This window comes from Nerophis lumbriciformis, linkage group LG21 (assembly GCF_033978685.3).
Source record: "Nerophis lumbriciformis linkage group LG21, RoL_Nlum_v2.1, whole genome shotgun sequence".
Classification (NCBI taxonomy): domain Eukaryota; kingdom Metazoa; phylum Chordata; class Actinopteri; order Syngnathiformes; family Syngnathidae; genus Nerophis; species Nerophis lumbriciformis.
Genome location: NC_084568.2, coordinates 10,972,515 through 10,991,300, shown reverse-complemented (window position 1 = coordinate 10,991,300; position 18,786 = coordinate 10,972,515). Strand labels below are relative to the sequence as shown.

Sequence of the window (18,786 nt, the reverse complement as noted above, 5' to 3'; positions counted from 1 at the left end):
CGTGTTTTCTTGTGTGGGATATCATGTCCGATACCAGCATTCCGGCAGCGTGTTTACTTGTGTGCAATATTATATGCGATACAAGCATTCCTGCAGCGTGTTTACTTGTGTGGGATATCCTGTGCGATACAAGCAGTCTTGCAGCATGTTTACTTGTGTGTGTGATATCATGTGCGATACAAGTAGTCCTGGCAGCGTGTTGACTTGTGTGTGTGATATCATGTGCGATACAAGTAGTCCTGCAGCGTGTTGACTTGTGTGTGTGTGTGATATCATGTGCGATACAAGTAGTCCTGCAGCGTGTTGACTTCTGTGTGTGATATCATGTGCGATACAAGTAGTCCTGCAGCGTGTTGACTTGTGTGTGATATCATGTGCGATACAAGTAGTCCTGCAGCGTGTTGACTTGTGTGTGTGATATCATGTGCAATACAAGCAGTCCTTGAGCGTGTTTACTTGTGTGTGAAGTCATGTGGGATACAAGCATTCTTGCAGCACGTTTACTTATTTATGATATAATGTGCAATACAAACAGTCCTGGAGCGTGTTTTCTTGTGTGGGATATCATGTGCGATACCAGCATTCCTGCAGCGTGTTTACTTGTGTGCAATATTATATGCGATACAAGCATTCCTGCAGCGTGTTTACTTGTGTGGGATATCCTGTGCGATACAAGCAGTCTTGCAGCATGTGTACTTGTGTGTGTGATATCATGTGCGATACAAGTAGTCCTGGCAGCGTGTTGACTTGTGTGTGTGATATCATGTGCGATACAAGTAGTCCTGCAGCGTGTTGACTTGTGTGTGTGTGTGATATCATGTGCGATACAAGTAGTCCTGCAGCGTGTTGACTTCTGTGTGTGATATCATGTGCGATACAAGTAGTCCTGCAGCGTGTTGACTTGTGTGTGATATCATGTGCGATACAAGTAGTCCTGCAGCGTGTTGACTTGTGTGTGTGATATCATGTGCAATACAAGCAGTCCTTGAGCGTGTTTACTTGTGTGTGAAGTCATGTGGGATACAAGCATTCTTGCAGCACGTTTACTTATTAATGATATAATGTGCAATACAAACAGTCCTGGAGCGTGTTTTCTTGTGTGGGATATCATGTGCGATACCAGCATTCCTGCAGCGTGTTTACTTGTGTGCAATATTATATGCGATACAAGCATTCCTGCAGCGTGTTTACTTGTGTGGGATATCCTGTGCGATACAAGCAGTCTTGCAGCATGTTTACTTGTGTGTGTGATATCATGTGCGATACAAGTAGTCCTGGCAGCGTGTTGACTTGTGTGTGTGATATCATGTGCGATACAAGTAGTCCTGCAGCGTGTTGACTTCTGTGTGTGATATCATGTGCGATACAAGTAGTCCTGCAGCGTGTTGACTTGTGTGTGTGATATCATGTGCGATACAAGTAGTCCTGCAGCGTGTTGACTTGTGTGTGTGATATCATGTGCGATACAAGTAGTCCTGCAGCGTGTTGACTTGTGTGTGTGATATCATGTGCAATACAAGTAGTCCTGCAGCGTGTTTTCTTGTGTGGGATATCATGTGCGATACAAGCATTCCTGCAGCGTGTTTACTTGTGTGGGATATCCTGTGCGATACAAGCAGTCTTGCAGCATGTTTACTTGTGTGTGATATCATGTGCGATACAAGTAGTCCTGGCAGCGTGTTGACTTGTGTGTGATATCATGTGCGATACAAGTAGTCCTGCAGCGTGTTGACTTCTGTGTGTGATATCATGTGCGATACAAGTAGTCCTGCAGCGTGTTGACTTGTGTGTGTGATATCATGTGCGATACAAGTAGTCCTGCAGCGTGTTGACTTGTGTGTGTGATATCATGTGCGATACAAGTAGTCATGCAGCGTGTTGACTTGTGTGTGTGATATCATGTGCGATACAAGTAGTCCTGCAGCGTGTTGACTTGTGTGTGTGATATCATGTGCGATACAAGTAGTCCTGCAGCGTGTTGACTTGTGTGTGTGATATCATGTGCGATACAAGTAGTCCTGGCAGCGTGTTGACTTGTGTGATATCATGTGCGATACAAGTAGTCCTGCAGCGTGTTGACTTCTGTGTGTGATATCATGTGCGATACAAGTAGTCCTGCAGCGTGTTGTCTTGTGTGTGTGATATCATGTGCGATACAAGTAGTCCTGCAGCGTGTTTACTTGTGTGTGTGATATCATGTGCGATACAAGTAGTCCTGGCAGCGTGTTGACTTGTGTGTGTGATATCATGTGCGATACAAGTAGTCCTGCAGCGTGTTGACTTGTGTGTGTGATATCATGTGCGATACAAGTAGTCCTGCAGCGTGTTGACTCGTGTGTGTGATATCATGTGCGATACAAGCAGTCCTGCGGCGTGTTTAATCGTGCAAAACTGGACAGCCAGTTATATAAATGTTATACACATTTTTTCTATTTCACTTAAGTAATTTACAAAAGGTAAACATGCTAGGCTGTAGTCTAATAGAAGCTAGCAGCAACACAACAGCTGAGCACACAATAGCATTTAAGCTAGACATTGACAATAAAATCAATACCATCAAGTATCAAATAATCACAGCTGTATCGTAGTTACACAAAGTCTGCCAGGCAGCGTACGAGAAAGTATCCAGTAACAAACGGGCCCGCAGCATTCAACTCACTACGTCACGATTGTTGTGACCACCAGGTGTCGCCAAAAACAATTACCACTCCACTTCAACCTAAAGACAGCATCAGACAATTGCAGGCGGTTATGAAAAAAACAGGTTAGTGTTTTTTTCATATCTGCAATCGACTTATTTGACTTGATCAAACCGGATTATTATCGGTATTGGGGGGTTTATCGCTATCGTATCGGAAGTGGAAAAGTTGCCAGAGTTGCGTGGCGTTCCTACTAAAAAAAAAAAAAAGGTGCGTTCACATCCAAAAAATTACGTACGCCAGTACAATTTTTAGACATTCTGGGCTCTGCGTTGTGTTTTCGATCTTCCCATAATGCCACCGCTCACAGCGGGGCGGGAACCCGCGACCGTTCGATTTGAAGCTGTCATGTCGCACAAAAACCTTTGTTACGTCGCAGTAGACATAAATAGAAGAGGCAGCATTGATTGACATTGTACATCAAATAGGGCTGTCTTCAAATGTGTGATATTGATATCAACTCATAGTCAGTGTTAATCCTCCCTCCCGAGTTATTATGTGTGTTGGGAGGATATGTCTTCTTTAATAATATTGTGTGCAGACGAATCATTTTCAGAGAGTAACAGACAAAAATATCCCACATCTCTTGTAGAGATGTCCGATAATGGCTTTTTTGCCGATATCCGATATGGTCCAACTCTTAATTACCGATTCCGATATCAACCGATACCGATATATACAGTCGTGGAATTAACACATTATTATGCCTAATTTTGTTGTGATGCCCCGCTGGATGCATTAAACAATGTAACAAGGTTTTCCAAAATAAATCAACTCAAGTTATGGAAAAAAAATGCCAACATGGCACTGCCATATTTATTATTGAAGTCACAAAGTGCATTATTTTTTTTTAACATGCCTCAAAACAGCAGCTTGGAATTTGGGACATGCTCTCCCTGAGAGAGCATGAGGAGGTTGAGGTGGGAGGGGTTGAGGTGGGGGAGTAGGGGGTAGAGGGGGGGTGTATATTGTAGCGTCCCGGAAGAGTTAGTGCTGCAAGGGGTTCTGGGTATTTGTTCTGTTTTCACTGCTGGACTCTAGAAAGATGTTCCGCAGCCTCCGAAGCAGAACCTCCAGGTTCTGTAACAGCTTCTTCCCTCAGGCCGTAAGACTCTTAAACGCATCATAATTAAATTATCCCCTTTAACTCCCTCCAAAATGGATTAACTCGCTGGAATAAAAAAGACAATATAACATACATCCATAAACGTGGACGCATGTGGAAAAAGTGCAATATATTTATCTGTACAGTGATCTATTTTTTTATTTATATAATATATATATTTATTTATTTTATATATATATATATTATATTATTTATATATATTTATTTATTTATTTATATATATATGCACCTTATTGCTTTTTTTTTATCCTGCACTACCATGAGCTTATGTAACGAAATTTCGTTCTTATCTGGGCTGTAAAGTTAAAATTTGAATGACAATAAAAAGGAAGTCTAGTCTAAGTCTAAGTCTGTTGTGTTTATGTTGTGTTACGGTGCGGATGTTCTCCCGAAATGTGTTTGTCATTCTTGTTTGGTGTGGGTTCACAGTGTGGCTCATATTTGTAACAGTGTTAAAGTTGTTTATACGGCCACCCTCAGTATGACACGCAAAGGCAGTGCCTTTCAGGTTTATTGGCGCTCTGTACTTTTCCCTACGTCCGTTTTAAAAAGTCATAAATTTTACTTTTTGAAACCGATACCGATAATTTCCGATATCACATTTTAAAGCATTTATCGGCCGATAATATCGGCAGTCCGATATTATCGGACATCTCTAATCTCTTGTTATGTACAGTATAAATATTAGTATATGACAGATCAGTATTTGTCTTATCTCTATGATTATGTTCTGGAAAAGGCTAAAAAGATTCACCAAGCAGGATTTCGGCGCTACCTTCACCACAACGATCCAGAACATCTTTTCGATTGCACTTCATCTTCGACCCCTGCCTCAATATATATATACATACATATAGATTAGATTAGATTTAGATTTATTGGTCCCCGTGGGGAAATTCATTTTCACTGACCGTTAGAGATGCGCGGTTTGCGGGCACAACCGCGTAGTCCGCGGATTATCCGCGGATCGGGCGGATGAAATTTAAAAAAATTTGATTTTATCCGCGGGTCGGGTCGGGCGGTTGAAATAAAAAAAAATTAGATTTTAAATAGATTCAGGCGGGTGGCAGTTAAACCAATTCGTAAATATATATACATAGTTAAATGTTGTTACCCACATACGAAAAACGAGCAGGCACCTGCTGCATATGCCACAACAGAAAAAAAAGAAAAAGAGATGGACACTTTTACGGAGCGGAGAAGGCCCCCGACGCCTCGCCGGGGTCCGGGACCGAGGCCCCTTCACCCGAGAGGGCCCCACCGGGAGCCGTAGCTGAGGCGATCCGCGAGAAGGACCCGACGCACGTTCAGGGTCACCACCACGCCCACCGCACCGACACCCCGCCTCGTCCGCCTTCGCCGCGGCCGGCGTCACGCACAGCAGGTAAGCAGCTTACCTGCCCGCCACCCCCGTGGCAGGGGGCTCGTAACAGGGGTCACTCCGCGCGCTCCGCCCGCGCAGCTTACCTGCCCGCCACCCTTGTTGCCGGGGGCGCGTAACAGGGGTCACTCCGCGCGCAGTGCGCTCACGAAAGGGGTGGGGCTCACCCTGGTTGATATAGACAGCAGGACGGTGGCCATGGACGTCGGAACCCGCTAAGGAGTGTGTAACAACCCACCTGCCGAATCAACTAGCCCTGAAAATGGATGGCGCTGGAGCGTTGGGCCCATACCCGGCCGTCGCCGGCAGCGAGACGCGCTTGGAGGTGCGCTCAGCGCGGCTCCCATATGATTGCGCACTGGTGTGCGTCTGGGTCGTGACAGCGTGGCACGCGAATGTCTGTGCTGCATTGGATCAGTCTTTCTTTAACAGGCAAAAGCTTTATAACCTCACTAATGCCTTGCATCGTCTATATTAGATATATAACAACGGGCGGATGGCGGGCGGGTGCGGTTCTGATCAAATGTTACATCGGGTGGATGGCGGATGGTTGACGACTTTCTGATGCGGTTGCGGATGAAATAATTGCCTATCCGCGCATCTCTACTGACCGTACATTTAAAGCATAAACATTACACGTCACGGACAAAAATAGCAAAAAGACATGATACATGACAGTGACAGCACCAACACATTGACAGGCTTGTCAGACAGTTGCTGTTAAGGGCGGCTATAGCTGCAGGTATAAGGCTTTACCCGAGGCGGGCCCTTCAGGAATTTGATGGTTCTGAACCTGCACCCTAATGGTAGTGGGATGATATATTGGTGTAGTGGGTGAGTGATATCCTGGACTATTGTGTTTGCCAGTCCAATGATGGACCTGTGGTTTAGATCTGAGATGTTGGGTGTGGGTAGGCCGATGATTTATTTTAGCTGCTGTGTTTGGTCCGGTTGGTTACAGAAAGCATAGTGAAGAAACATGTGGAACAGTACAGGAGGATGGGTTGAACGATGCTTTGGTACAGTCATAACAGGAGGTGAGGTGCAACGTATGATCCCCTTTGACAGTCTTTGTTCACTTCTCTTTTGAATATCCGTGGTGTGCTGATCAAAGGTGACTTTATTGTCCAAGGTTACTCCCGGGCATTTGGAGGTGTCAACTGCTCCAACTGTTTGTGTGTTTATGGTACTGGGGTGAGGGGGGTTTGAACCATATTTATTTTGTTTATATATATATATATATATATATATATATATATATATATATATAAACAAAATAAATATGGTTCAAATATATATATATATATATATATATATATATATATATATATATATATATAAACAAAATAAATATGGTTCAAATGCATGGTTCAATACATAAACATATACACACATTTATATGTATTTGTGTATATGTATAAATAAATTAGTGTATATGCATATATGTATGTGTGTATAAAAGTGTATACTGTATATGTATGCATATGTGTCTATATATGTATAGATATCGATATAAAAAAATATCAATACACATATATATATATTTGTACCAATTTCTGTTTGTATCGATATCTATTTGTAACGATATATATGTGTATCGATATACATGTGTAATTATATCTATTTGTATTGATATATACTGTATATCTATCGATATGTATTTGTATTAATATCTATTTATATCTAGATCTATTTGTGTGTATTGTGTGTATCTATCTATTTGTATCTCTAAATATTTGTCAATATCTATTTATATATAAGTATATATGTATGTATATATATGCATATGTGTATATATATGTATGTATATATATATGTATCTATGTATATGTATGCATATATACACAATAATGCATATATGTATGTATATATACATATGTGTATGTATATGCATATGTATATATATGTATGTATATATGTATATGTCTATATAGTACAGTATATATGTATGTATATACATATACATACACAATAATGTATATATATATATTTATATATACATATGTGAATGTATATGTATTATATGCATATATATGTATATATACATATATATGTTATGTATATACTGTATGTATATATGTATATGTCTACATAGTACAGTATATATGTATGTATATATATATATACATACATACACAATAATGCATATATATATGTATGTATACACATATGTGAATGTATATGTATTATATGCATATATATGTATATACTGTATGTATGTATATATAGGTATGTGTGTATATATATATATGGATGTACGTATATATATATATGTATATATACATATATATATATATATATATATATATATATATATATATATATATATATATATATATATATATATATACCGTATATATACTGTATATTTATTTAGCGCTTTTCTGTCGACTAGACACTCAAAGCGCTCACAGAGAAATGAAAACCCATCATTCATTCACTCCACATTCACACTTGGTTGTGTGGGTGTGTGTGTGTGTGTGTGTGTGAATATTTATATTTGTATGTGCACTAGTGCACCAGTGTGTTGTTGCATATTCACCTTGTACATCTCTCTCTTTCTCTCTCTCTTTCTCTCTCTCCCTCTCTCTCTCTATCTCTCTCTCTCTCCCCAGGTGCACCCGCTGCTGATGCGCGAGCGGCGCTCAGAGTCTCACAGGAACAAGCTGCTGCGGCGGACCGTCAGCGTTCCTGTCGAGGGTCGACACCATCCCGAGATGGGTGAGCAGACACAACGCTTTCATTTCTCCCGGAACAACGGGGAACACCACACATCGGCCACGGACTTGGTCGCCGAACGCGGGAAAGACGGCGAAAAAGAAGCCGAAACGGGCCGCTTTTGTGCATCACAGCATACCATAGCAAGGCCTGAGCATGTTGCAAGTCCGCCCCCTGCTGGCTGTGACAAGTATAACGATGACATCATCAATAATCGGCACACTGCCATCTGAACAGTCAATATATATAAATATAAATATATAATTGCCTCATGATATTATTATCTTTGCATTTGATGATTATATATTTTTTTACACATAACTTGCTTTGATGTCATAAGTCAAGGTTGCAAGAATATATTTTATAAATTGCACTATATTGTTTAGTCCTGTTAATTGGTTCCGGGCGGCGTGGCGCAAATGGCGGAGCCATGGTGCCAGTAACTTGAGGGTTCCAGGTCCGATTCCATCCTAGTCACAGCCCTTGTGTCCTGACCCCAACTGCTCCTGAGGGGTGGTGGTTGTGAACGTGTGTGTGTGTGAATGGGTGAACGTGACATATAATGTATAGTAATGAGTTTTATAGATACACGCCGTTTAGCGAACTCATTTCCACAAAGTAGGAATCATTAATTATGAATCAAATATTTTAATAGCGAGAGCGTAAAGAGCTTTTCACGACCTCTTCAACCTCTAGACATAAAATAGCATCCTTCTTCGTCACGTTTACCTTCTTAATCCAACATAGGAACGCTGCCTGAGGCTGAGCCAATCAGTGGCCACGATACTGAACAGTGCGTTGTCATCGGTTTGGACTCCGGAGTGGCCAATACCGCTGTAGTATTGATAGTTTTATTTTAATTAGCCATTTTTATTGTTTGAGAATGCTTAATTTAGGATAGAAAAATTAAAGAAAATGCTTGAAATAATGTATACCGTATTTTTCGGACTATGAGTCGCAGTTTTTTTTCATAGTTTAGCCGGGCTCCAGTGTGATTTATGTTTTTTTCCTTCTTTATTATGCATTTTCGGCAGGTGCGACTTATACTCCGGTGCGACTTATACTCCGAAAAATACGGTATATGTGTATGTATGTATATTTGTGTGTGTATATATAGTTGAGGTTTCTGTGGTTTATCCGTTATACAGTGCTCAATACCGGGGTAGAGCGGAAAATATATTAGGTCAGGAAAAAACACAGAGGCTATTTCATCCCGACAAGCCTGTTTCGCAGGTTTCCCTGCTTAACAGGCTTGTCGGGATGAAATAGCCTCCGTGTTTTTTGTATATGTATATATGTGTATATTTATATATGTATGTATAGAATGTGTATATTTATTTATGTATATATACATGTGTATAGAAAATGCTTAATTTAGGATAAAACAAGTTAAGAAAATGCTTGAAAAAATGTATATATGTGTGTGTATAGGTGTATATGTATGAATATTTGCGTATATATACATGTGTATATATACATATATGTATGTATGTATGTATATTTACATATGTATGTATCCGTATATATATGTATGTATGTCTACATATATATATATATATATATATATATATATATGTCTTAATAAGGTTATCCAAAAAATAGTGCTCGATACCGTAGTAGAGCGCAATATATGTATGTGTGGGAAAAAAATCACAAGACTACTTCATCTCTACAGGCCTGTTTCATGAGGGGTTCCCTCAATCATCAGGAGATTTTAATGGGAGCATTCACATACCATGGTTTATATAGGGCACAGAGTGGGTGGGTACAGGCTGGCGTAGGGGCGTGGTGATTGGCTCATGTGTTACCTAGGAGGTGTTTCCGTCTGTGGCGGCATGCTGTTACAATTTCGCTGCGCTTGTTGAGGGATGACAGGTCTGGACGGTATATAATAAACAGTTTCTCTTTCAAGCATAGGTTGCATCTTTTATTACCACTATTGTAAGGTGTGCTGGATGCAAGAATTTGCCATGTTATTGAATATTCAACATTATTGTCTTTGAGGTCCCAAATGTGTTTGCTGAGTTCTATTCACGAAACCCAACACAACACTCCAATACGTGCACCATGACAACAACCACCCACCCACCACCACGAAAAGAATACCTACCGGAATTAATAAAAGGCTATCGATGCTGTCATCTAGCAAAGCTGAATTTGACCAAGCAACCCCCCCGTACCAAAAAGCCCTTGATGAAAGCGGATACAATTTCACCCTCACCTATGAACCCACGCCAGGAAACCAACCGAAAAAGAACAGAAAACGAAACGACATCATCTGGTACAACCCCCCCATACAGCAAAAACGTCTCAACTAACATTGGACACAAATTCCTCAATCTGATTGACAAACACTTTCCCAAAGACAACACCCTAAGAAAAGTATTCAACAAGAACAACATTAAATTGAGCTACAGCTGTATGAACAATATACGACAAATCATCTCAAACCACAACAAAACAATTGCAAATGAGCCGTCGGCCCCCGGACAGAGCAACTCCAAAACCAACAAAGGTTGCAACTGTCGAAAGAAACCTGATTTCCCTTTCAACGGGGGGTGCTTACAAACATCAGTTGTCTACCAATCTAAGGTAACACGCAAGGACATTAACACATCCGACACATATGTAGGATTAACTGAGGGAGAGTTCAAAACCAGATGGAACAATCACAAGGCTTCTTTCAGGAACCAAAACCTGCGGAATACCACAGAACTCAGCAAACACATTTGGGACCTCAAAGACAATAATGTTGAATATTCAATAACATGGCAAATTCTTGCATCCAGCACACCTTACAATAGTGGTAATAAAAGATGCAACCTATGCTTGAAAGAAAAACTGTTTATTATTTACCGTCCAGACCTGTCATCCCTCAACAAGCGCAGCGAAATTGTAACAGCATGCCGCCACAGACGGAAACACCTCCTAGGTAACACATGAGCCAATCACCACGCCCCTACGCCAGCCTGTACCCACCCACTCTGTGCCCTATATAAACCATGGTATGTGAATGCTCCCATTAAAATCTCCTGATGATTGAGGGAACCCCTCATGAAACAGGCCTGTAGAGATGAAGTAGTCTTGTGATTTTTTTTCCCACACATACATATATATATATATATATATATATATATATATATATATATATATATATATATATATATATATATATATATATAGTCGCGATCAAAAGTTTACATGCACTTGTAAAGAACATAATGTCATGGCTGTCTTGAGTTTCCAATAATTTCTACAACTCTTATTTTTTTGTGATAGAGTGATTGCAGCACATACTTATTGGTCACAAAAATATATTCATGAAGTTTGGTTCTTTTATGAATTTATTATGGATCTACTGAAAATGTGAGCAAATCTGCTGGGTCAAAAGTGTACATACATTAATGTTTTATGTTAATTAAATTATAAATTATTAATTAAAGTTTCAAAGATATTCAATTTCATGCTGTAATATCAAAATGCTAAGGATTGTGACAACCCTGGTCGAAACGCTTCGTTTAAAACTCAGTGTTTGGCCCGTTTTTGGGCAAAATGTTGTCTTCTTTTTTGGAGGGGGGCATTTTGAAAGTAATTGTCTAGGAAATTCAAGTTGGTTTTTGCTGAGCGAGCTTGCTAGCAGTCAGGGTTCCACTGTATAAATGCATCAATGTGCTGTTTTTTCACGAATAAGCGGGTGTAGAAATGTCATTTCTGGATGACAGGCCGATTTATAAGAAATTTTACCCCAAACATACTCCTAGCCACTTCCTGCTCTGTCGCTGATAAAAATCGAAACCCACATTTCCTAAACCTTGTCACTGTTGTCGCACAGCCTTTTATTGGTAGTTCAGCAAGATTTTGCAAATGTTTGTGTTTCTTGAGATAAATTAGTCATTTTGCAGGAAAAAAAACCCCCATCAAACAATGTATTTCTCATTCATTTGTACGAGTAGAAGGTACACAGTTTATTTAACAAAGTGAAAATGATTTTGCATCCAGCGGTCCTGGGAGTAATGGGAGAAAAAAAAAAAAATCGTCCTCACCTGCGTGGCTTCAGGTTAGTTGCGCTGCTGGTAGCGGGATGGTTGCTTAGCAACAACTTAGCAAAGAGGATGGATCCTTTTGAGCTGGTTGTCACCTGCACCGTCACAAAATTGCATATTCATTTCAGCCTCCACATTCAAGCAGCTGGTTTTTTTTTTTTTACGTGAATATTTGACATGAATGATTCACACTAGTTGTGTCCTTGGCTGTACTGCACTGCCAACTTTCACTTTCACTCTCCCAAATATTGCACGCATGCTGCTTTGCTTTTTTTCCCCAGACATTTGTGCTGACCGGACGCTTTCTGTATTCCCTTGTTAGCTTTCAGGCGGGTGTTGTGCTTGACCTCTGACCTGACGTCTTGACACATGCTGACACGTCATACTTCATATGCCTGGTGTCGACTCGTGTAAACACACGCCACATGACAGGAGTGCAGCCTTCATATTTCAGAACGCATTTTTTTTCCTTACAGTCTGTCTTGTCAAGTAAAAATACAATAGAGGGTAAACGACTGTGCTTTAACCGCCGTCACTCCTTCAGACAATGTCATATTTTTATTTTCATAATTATAGCTCGCAGCTAATAAGAACCCCGAATTCAGTATCTCATAGAAATAGAGAAATGGTCAAAAAGTTGAATATTGTTAAAGGAGAACTGCATTGTTTTTGTCTGTCCTTATGCATTCTAAATCATAAATAAACACTAGCAAAAGTCAGCCAACAAAGGGGGCCAATGTAAGTTCTTATTCCGCCTTTAAAGCACTCTGAAAAACGTCCAAAACCTCCATCAAAGTTTTGTATATAAGTAATGTAGTAACAGTCATATTCACATATTTTGATCATGCGGAGAACGTTCATGTTTTTAAAACCCACCTTTTTGATTTGGCTTTTACCTGATATTAATTATTTTATTAAAGCCATTTGTATTTTACTTTTTTATCCTATTAGTTATGCCAGATTTAATTTAGTTCTATTCATCTATTATTTACTGCACATTATTTTTTTTGTATTAATCTTCATATGTCTTACTTGTATTTTATTCTTCATCACTACTCATGGGTCTTACAATTTTCCAAGTTTTATTATTTAAATTCTTCCAACGTTCCTCAGATGAGCCATCTGCCTCAGGGGTTATCGGCCGTGCTTGTGGGGGCGCGTTTGTGTCAGCGTCCTGATGGCCATGGTCTGATGACCTCCTGGTGCAGATGGCTCCTGTGATAGTGTTTACTCACATGTCTCCTCTGTACTCAGCCATGCAATCATTTGTCCATATAGTTATGGTCCATATGTGTGTATGTTGTTTGGTATCTGTGTCCATGCGTACGTATGTGATAATGGGGCATATGTATCCCCGGGGGTATTGTTTTTTACTTTGTAAAGCACTTTGCGTTGCATTTCTTTTATGTATGAAAAGTGCTTTATAAATAGGGACAAGCGGTAGAAGATGGATGATTGATTGATTTTAAGCATAAGGCAGCGTATTAATTTCATAGACGTATCACAACGTGCACGTTTCCCTTCAACAACACTACTAATCATGGCAGACTTCATGAGAGACAACTGTATTGGAAATATTCTAATCAAGTGGTCAAACAAAATTGTCTTTCTTAGATTTATTTGAGAAGCTCGAGCATCTCAAAAGGCACAGCACATATTTATAACAAAGTATGTAAGCAGTGCGCAATAGTAAGAGAGATTGTTATTCTTTATACACTGAATACAAGGCGGGAGGGAGGGGGTAAGCTCAGTTTGGAGGGGGTGGAGAGCATATCTCGCAACTCAGTGGAAAGTGCCCACGCCGGGAACAATGGTGGGACAATTTATGATCCAGGAACTTGTATCTTTGATCCTGAATATAAGGAGGATGATCTACAAGTTTTAGAAGCTGCGTGCTAAACAGATGCAGCTTTAGTGAAACACTAAGCATTATGTAGCAGTATTGCTAAGTGCTAAACAAGATGTACAAACATAATAAAACAATCACTTACTGTACAATATCTGCTCTCACCGGGATAAAGACTGATGGGATGTTTATATCTTCCCCTTTACATGAACAATTAATCATAATCCTTACAAAGGGTTTTAAAAAAAAAAAGTATTTTCGTGTCTTTCTCACAATCTCCGGGTCTAAATTGGATGTCAAAGTCGACCAACTTGTCGATTTATGTCCACAACCTTCTACTATACAGGTGAGAGGCATCATTTTTAATCTAGAATGAACTTTCACCAACTCAGGCGATACAGCAGGTCAATATAGCAACACAAGCCAGTTAGATGCTGAAAGTAGTTCCTCTGCATTAGCGCTTATAATAATATCTCTAATACGTGTTTATTATTCAGGTCACGACTTGTAAATGGAGTATTGTTGGAGCTTTTTGGGTGTTTTTTTAGAGGGCTTTATGTCCGCAATAGTGTACCCCTATTAGCTACCTCTTACTTGCCATAGTTTACGATTTAGAATGCATATAAAACAAAGTAAAACATATGTGTTCTTGTCCTACATAAGGGTTGTCAATGATACAGAAGGTAAGGTCGTATTTTTGCCTCATTTCTGTGAGAATCCTGCGTGCGACCGAAACATTAGGGAGTGCGACTATCCAGGACGAGCTTCAGTGTGCTCAAACAACCACCAGGTAGCGTATGTGAGCAGATAAATACTGTATCATCTCTTTCTCTTTTGGTCTCATTAGGTCGGTAGTGCATTCGTCTCTTAAGTAAAAGATGAGTCTTAAATGCAGTGTTACCTAATGTAGGCTAAATCTAAAAAAAAAAAAAAATTGCATTTCCTCTTCAACAGGAGAACTCCCAGGGTTTTGAATTCCTCGAGCCGAGTTAAATGGCCTTAGTTTAAAATTGACCACGACCGACAATTAGCCTCCTTTCTTCTGTAAATGGAGCCATTGCATTCTCAGATAGGGGGAGGGCTATTCTTTCAATTATAAGTGTAAAAAGAAGTTTTGAAAAAATAGTCTGGCTTAACTCCGAAATACCCATTCTCAGTTCAAACTGCTACTACGTCAACATTTGTCAACCGATTCCAACAATTCCAACACCGACCCATTCATATCATCTAGGACAATTGTGCTAGTATCAATATTTTCATAAATTCCCGGTTTTCCCGAAATCCCCAAATTTCCAGGAAATTCCCATTCAAATAAATGGACATATTCTTAGTTCTACAACGCCCTAAATTCTTAAAATGTTGTGCCATTTTTTACCCGATTCCAACCTTTCTACCATCCACACACTCCGCTCACCTTGAACAATCAAACTACCATTTTTCAAGTAAAAAAAAAAAATTCCAGGAATTCCCGGTTTTCCAAAGCCCTATTTTGACCTCTCCCTGGAAAGTTCTCACAGTCCACATTATTTAACCGTTTTTGACCATTCCACCTTCAAAACATTCTACTTAGTTGGGACAACTTCTGTTTGTTTTTTCTTCGTACCAATTCCCCGTTTTCCCCGAAATTCCAGGATTTCCAAAATACCCGTTCTCAGTTCAAACTGTTACTACGTCAACATTTTTCTACCGATTCCAAAAATACCAACACCAACCCATTCATAACATTTAGGACAATTGTGCTAGCAACAATATTTTCATAAATTCACGGTTTTCCTGACATCCCCAAATTTCCAGGAAATTCCCCATTCAAATGAATGGACAAATTCATTGTTCTACAATGCGCTAAATTCTTAAAATGTTGCGCCATTTTTTACCCGATTCCAACCTTTCAACTATCCGCCCACATTTCTCATCCGATTGGAACCGATCCAACGTCCACACACTCCACTCACCTTGCACAACCAAACTACCGTTTTCCAAGTTCAAAAAAATTCCAGGAATTCCCAGTTTTCCAAAGCCCTATTTTGACCTCTTCCTGGAAAGTTTTCACAGTCCACATTTTTAAAACATTTTTGACCATTCCACCTTCAAAACATTCTACTTAGTCCAGACAACAAACACTCCTGTTTTTTCTTCATACAAATTCACGTTTTTTCAGAAATTCCAGGAACTCCGAAATATCCATTCTCAATTCAAACTGTTACTACGTCAACATTTTTCAACCGATTCCAAAAATTCCAACACCAACCCATTCATAACATTTAGGACAATTGTGCTAGCAACAATATTTTCATAAATTCACGGTTTTCCTGACATCCCAAAATTTCCAGGAATCTCCCATTCAAATAAATAGACAGATTCATCGTTCTACAATGCGCTAAATTCTTAAATTGTTGCGCCATTTTTTACCCGATTCCAACCTTTCAACTATCCACCCACATTTCTCATCCGATTCCGACCGTTCCACCATCCACACACTCCACTCACCTTGCACAACCAAACAACAATTTTCCAATTTCAAAAAAATTCCAGGAATTCCCGGTTTTCCAAAGCCCTATTTTCACCTCTTGCTGGAAAGTTTTCACAGTCCACATTTTTAAACGTTTTTGACCATTCCACCTTCAAAACATTCTACTTAGTCGGGACCACAAACGCTCCTGATTTTTTTCTTCATACAAATTCACGTTTTTTTCCAAAATTCCAGGAACTCCGAAATACCCATTCTCACTTCAAACTGTTACTATGTCAACATTTTTCAACCGATTCCAACAATTCCAACACCAACCCATTCATATCATCTAGGACAATTGTGCTAGCAACAATATTTTCATAAATTCACGGTTTTCCTGACATCCCCAAATTTCCAGGAAATTCCCATTCAAATGAATGGACAAATTCATCGTTCTACAATGCGCTAAATTCTTAAAATGTTGCGCCATTTTTACCCGATTCCAACCTTTCAACTATCCACCCACATTTCTCATCCGATTCCAACCGTTCCACCATCCACACACTCCATTCACCTTGCACAACCAAACTACCATTTTCCAAGTTCAAAAAAATTCCAGGAATTCCCAGTTTTCCAAAGCCCTATTTTGACCTCTTCCTGGAAAGTTCTCACAGTCCACATTTTTTTTTACCGTTTTTGACCATTCCACCTTCAAAGCATTCTACTTAGTCGAGACAAAAACTCTTGTTTTTGTTCTTTATACAAATTCCCGGTTTTCCCGAAATTCCAGGATTTCTGAAATACCCATTCTCAATTCAAACTGTTACTACGTCAACATTTTTCAACCGATTCCAAAAATTCCAACACCAACCTATTCATATCATCTAGGACAAGTGTGCGAGTATCAATATTTTCATAAATTCCCAGTTTTCCCGAAATCCCAACATTTCCAGGGAATTCCCATTCAATTAAATGGACATATTCATCGTTCTACAATGCGCTAAATTCTTAAAATGTTGCGCCATTTTTTACCCGATTCCAACCTTTCAACTATCCGCCCACATTTCTCATCCGATTGGAACCGATCCAACATCCACACACTCCACTCACCTTGGACAACCAAACTACCGTTTTCCAAGTTCAAAAATATCCCAGGAATTCCCAGTTTTCCAAAGCCCTATTTTGACCTCTTTCTGGAAAGTTTTCACAGTCCACATTTTTAAAACATTTTTGACCATTCCACCTTCAAAACATTCTACTTAGTCCAGACAACAAACACTCCTGTTTTTTCTTCATACAAATTCACGTTTTTTCAGAAATTCCAGGAACTCCGAAATACCCATTCTCAATTCAAACTGTTACTACGTCAACATTTGTCAACCGATTCCAACAATTCCAACACCGACCCATTCATATCATCTAGGACAATTGTGCTAGTATCAATATTTTCATAAATTCCCGGTTTTCCCGAAATCCCCAAATTTCCAGGAAATCCCCATTCAAATAAATGGACATATTCTTAGTTCTACAACGCCCTAAATTCTTAAAATGTTGTGCCATTTTTTACCCGATTCCAACCTTTCAACCATCTACCCACATATCCCACATTTCTCATCCGATTCAAACCCATTCCACCATCCACACACTCCGCTCACCTTGGACAACCAAACTACCATTTTTCAAGTAAAAAAAAAAAAAAAATTCCAGGAATTCCCGGTTTTCCAAAGCCCTATTTTGACCTCTCCCTGGAAAGTTCTCACAGTCCACATTATTTAACCGTTTTTGACCATTCCACTTTCAAAGCATTCTACTTAGTTGGGACAACTTCTGTTTTGTTTTTTCTTCGTACCAATTCCCCGTTTTCCCCGAAATTCCAGGATTTCCAAAATACCCGTTCTCAGTTCAAACTGTTACTACATCAACATTTTTCTACCGATTCCAAAAATTCCAACACCAACCCATTCATAACATTTAGGACAATTGTGCTAGCAACAATATTTTCATAAATTCACGGTTTTCCTGACATCCCAAAGTTTCCAGGAAATTCCCATTCAAATAGACAGATTCATCGTTCTACAATGCGCTAAATTCTTAAATTGTTGCGCCATTTTTTACCCGATTCCAACCTTTCAACTATCCACCCACATTTCTCATCCGATTCCAACCGTTCCACCATCCACACACTCCACTCACCTTGCACAACCAAACTACCATTTTCCAAGTTCAAAAAAATTCCAGGAATTCCCAGTTTTCCAAAGCCCTATTTTGACCTCTTCCTGGAAAGTTCTCACAGTCCACATTATTTAACCGTTTTTGACCATTCCACCTTCAAAGCATTCTACTTAGTTGGGACAACTTCTGTTTTGTTTTTTCTTCGTACCAATTCCCCGTTTTCCCCGAAATTCCAGGATTTCCAAAATACCCGTTCTCAGTTCAAACTGTTACTACATCAACATTTTTCTACCGATTCCAAAAATTCCAACACCAACCTATTCATATCATCTAGGACAAGTGTGCGAGTATC

The 18,786-nt window shown here is 39.5% G+C and overlaps 1 protein-coding gene across 10 annotated transcripts in view; it reads left to right on the top strand.

Moving 5' to 3' along the window:
* Positions 1 to 18,786, top strand: part of syngap1b (synaptic Ras GTPase activating protein 1b) — a 376,646-nt gene that overhangs the window by 167,358 nt on the left and 190,502 nt on the right. For all 10 annotated transcript variants that reach the window (XM_061983086.2, XM_061983083.2, XM_061983084.2 and 7 more), the window contains one exon: positions 7,822 to 7,927. In XM_061983086.2, coding sequence (XP_061839070.1) covers positions 7,822 to 7,927 — 106 coding nt within the window. The remainder of the gene's footprint in view (positions 1 to 7,821; positions 7,928 to 18,786) is intronic.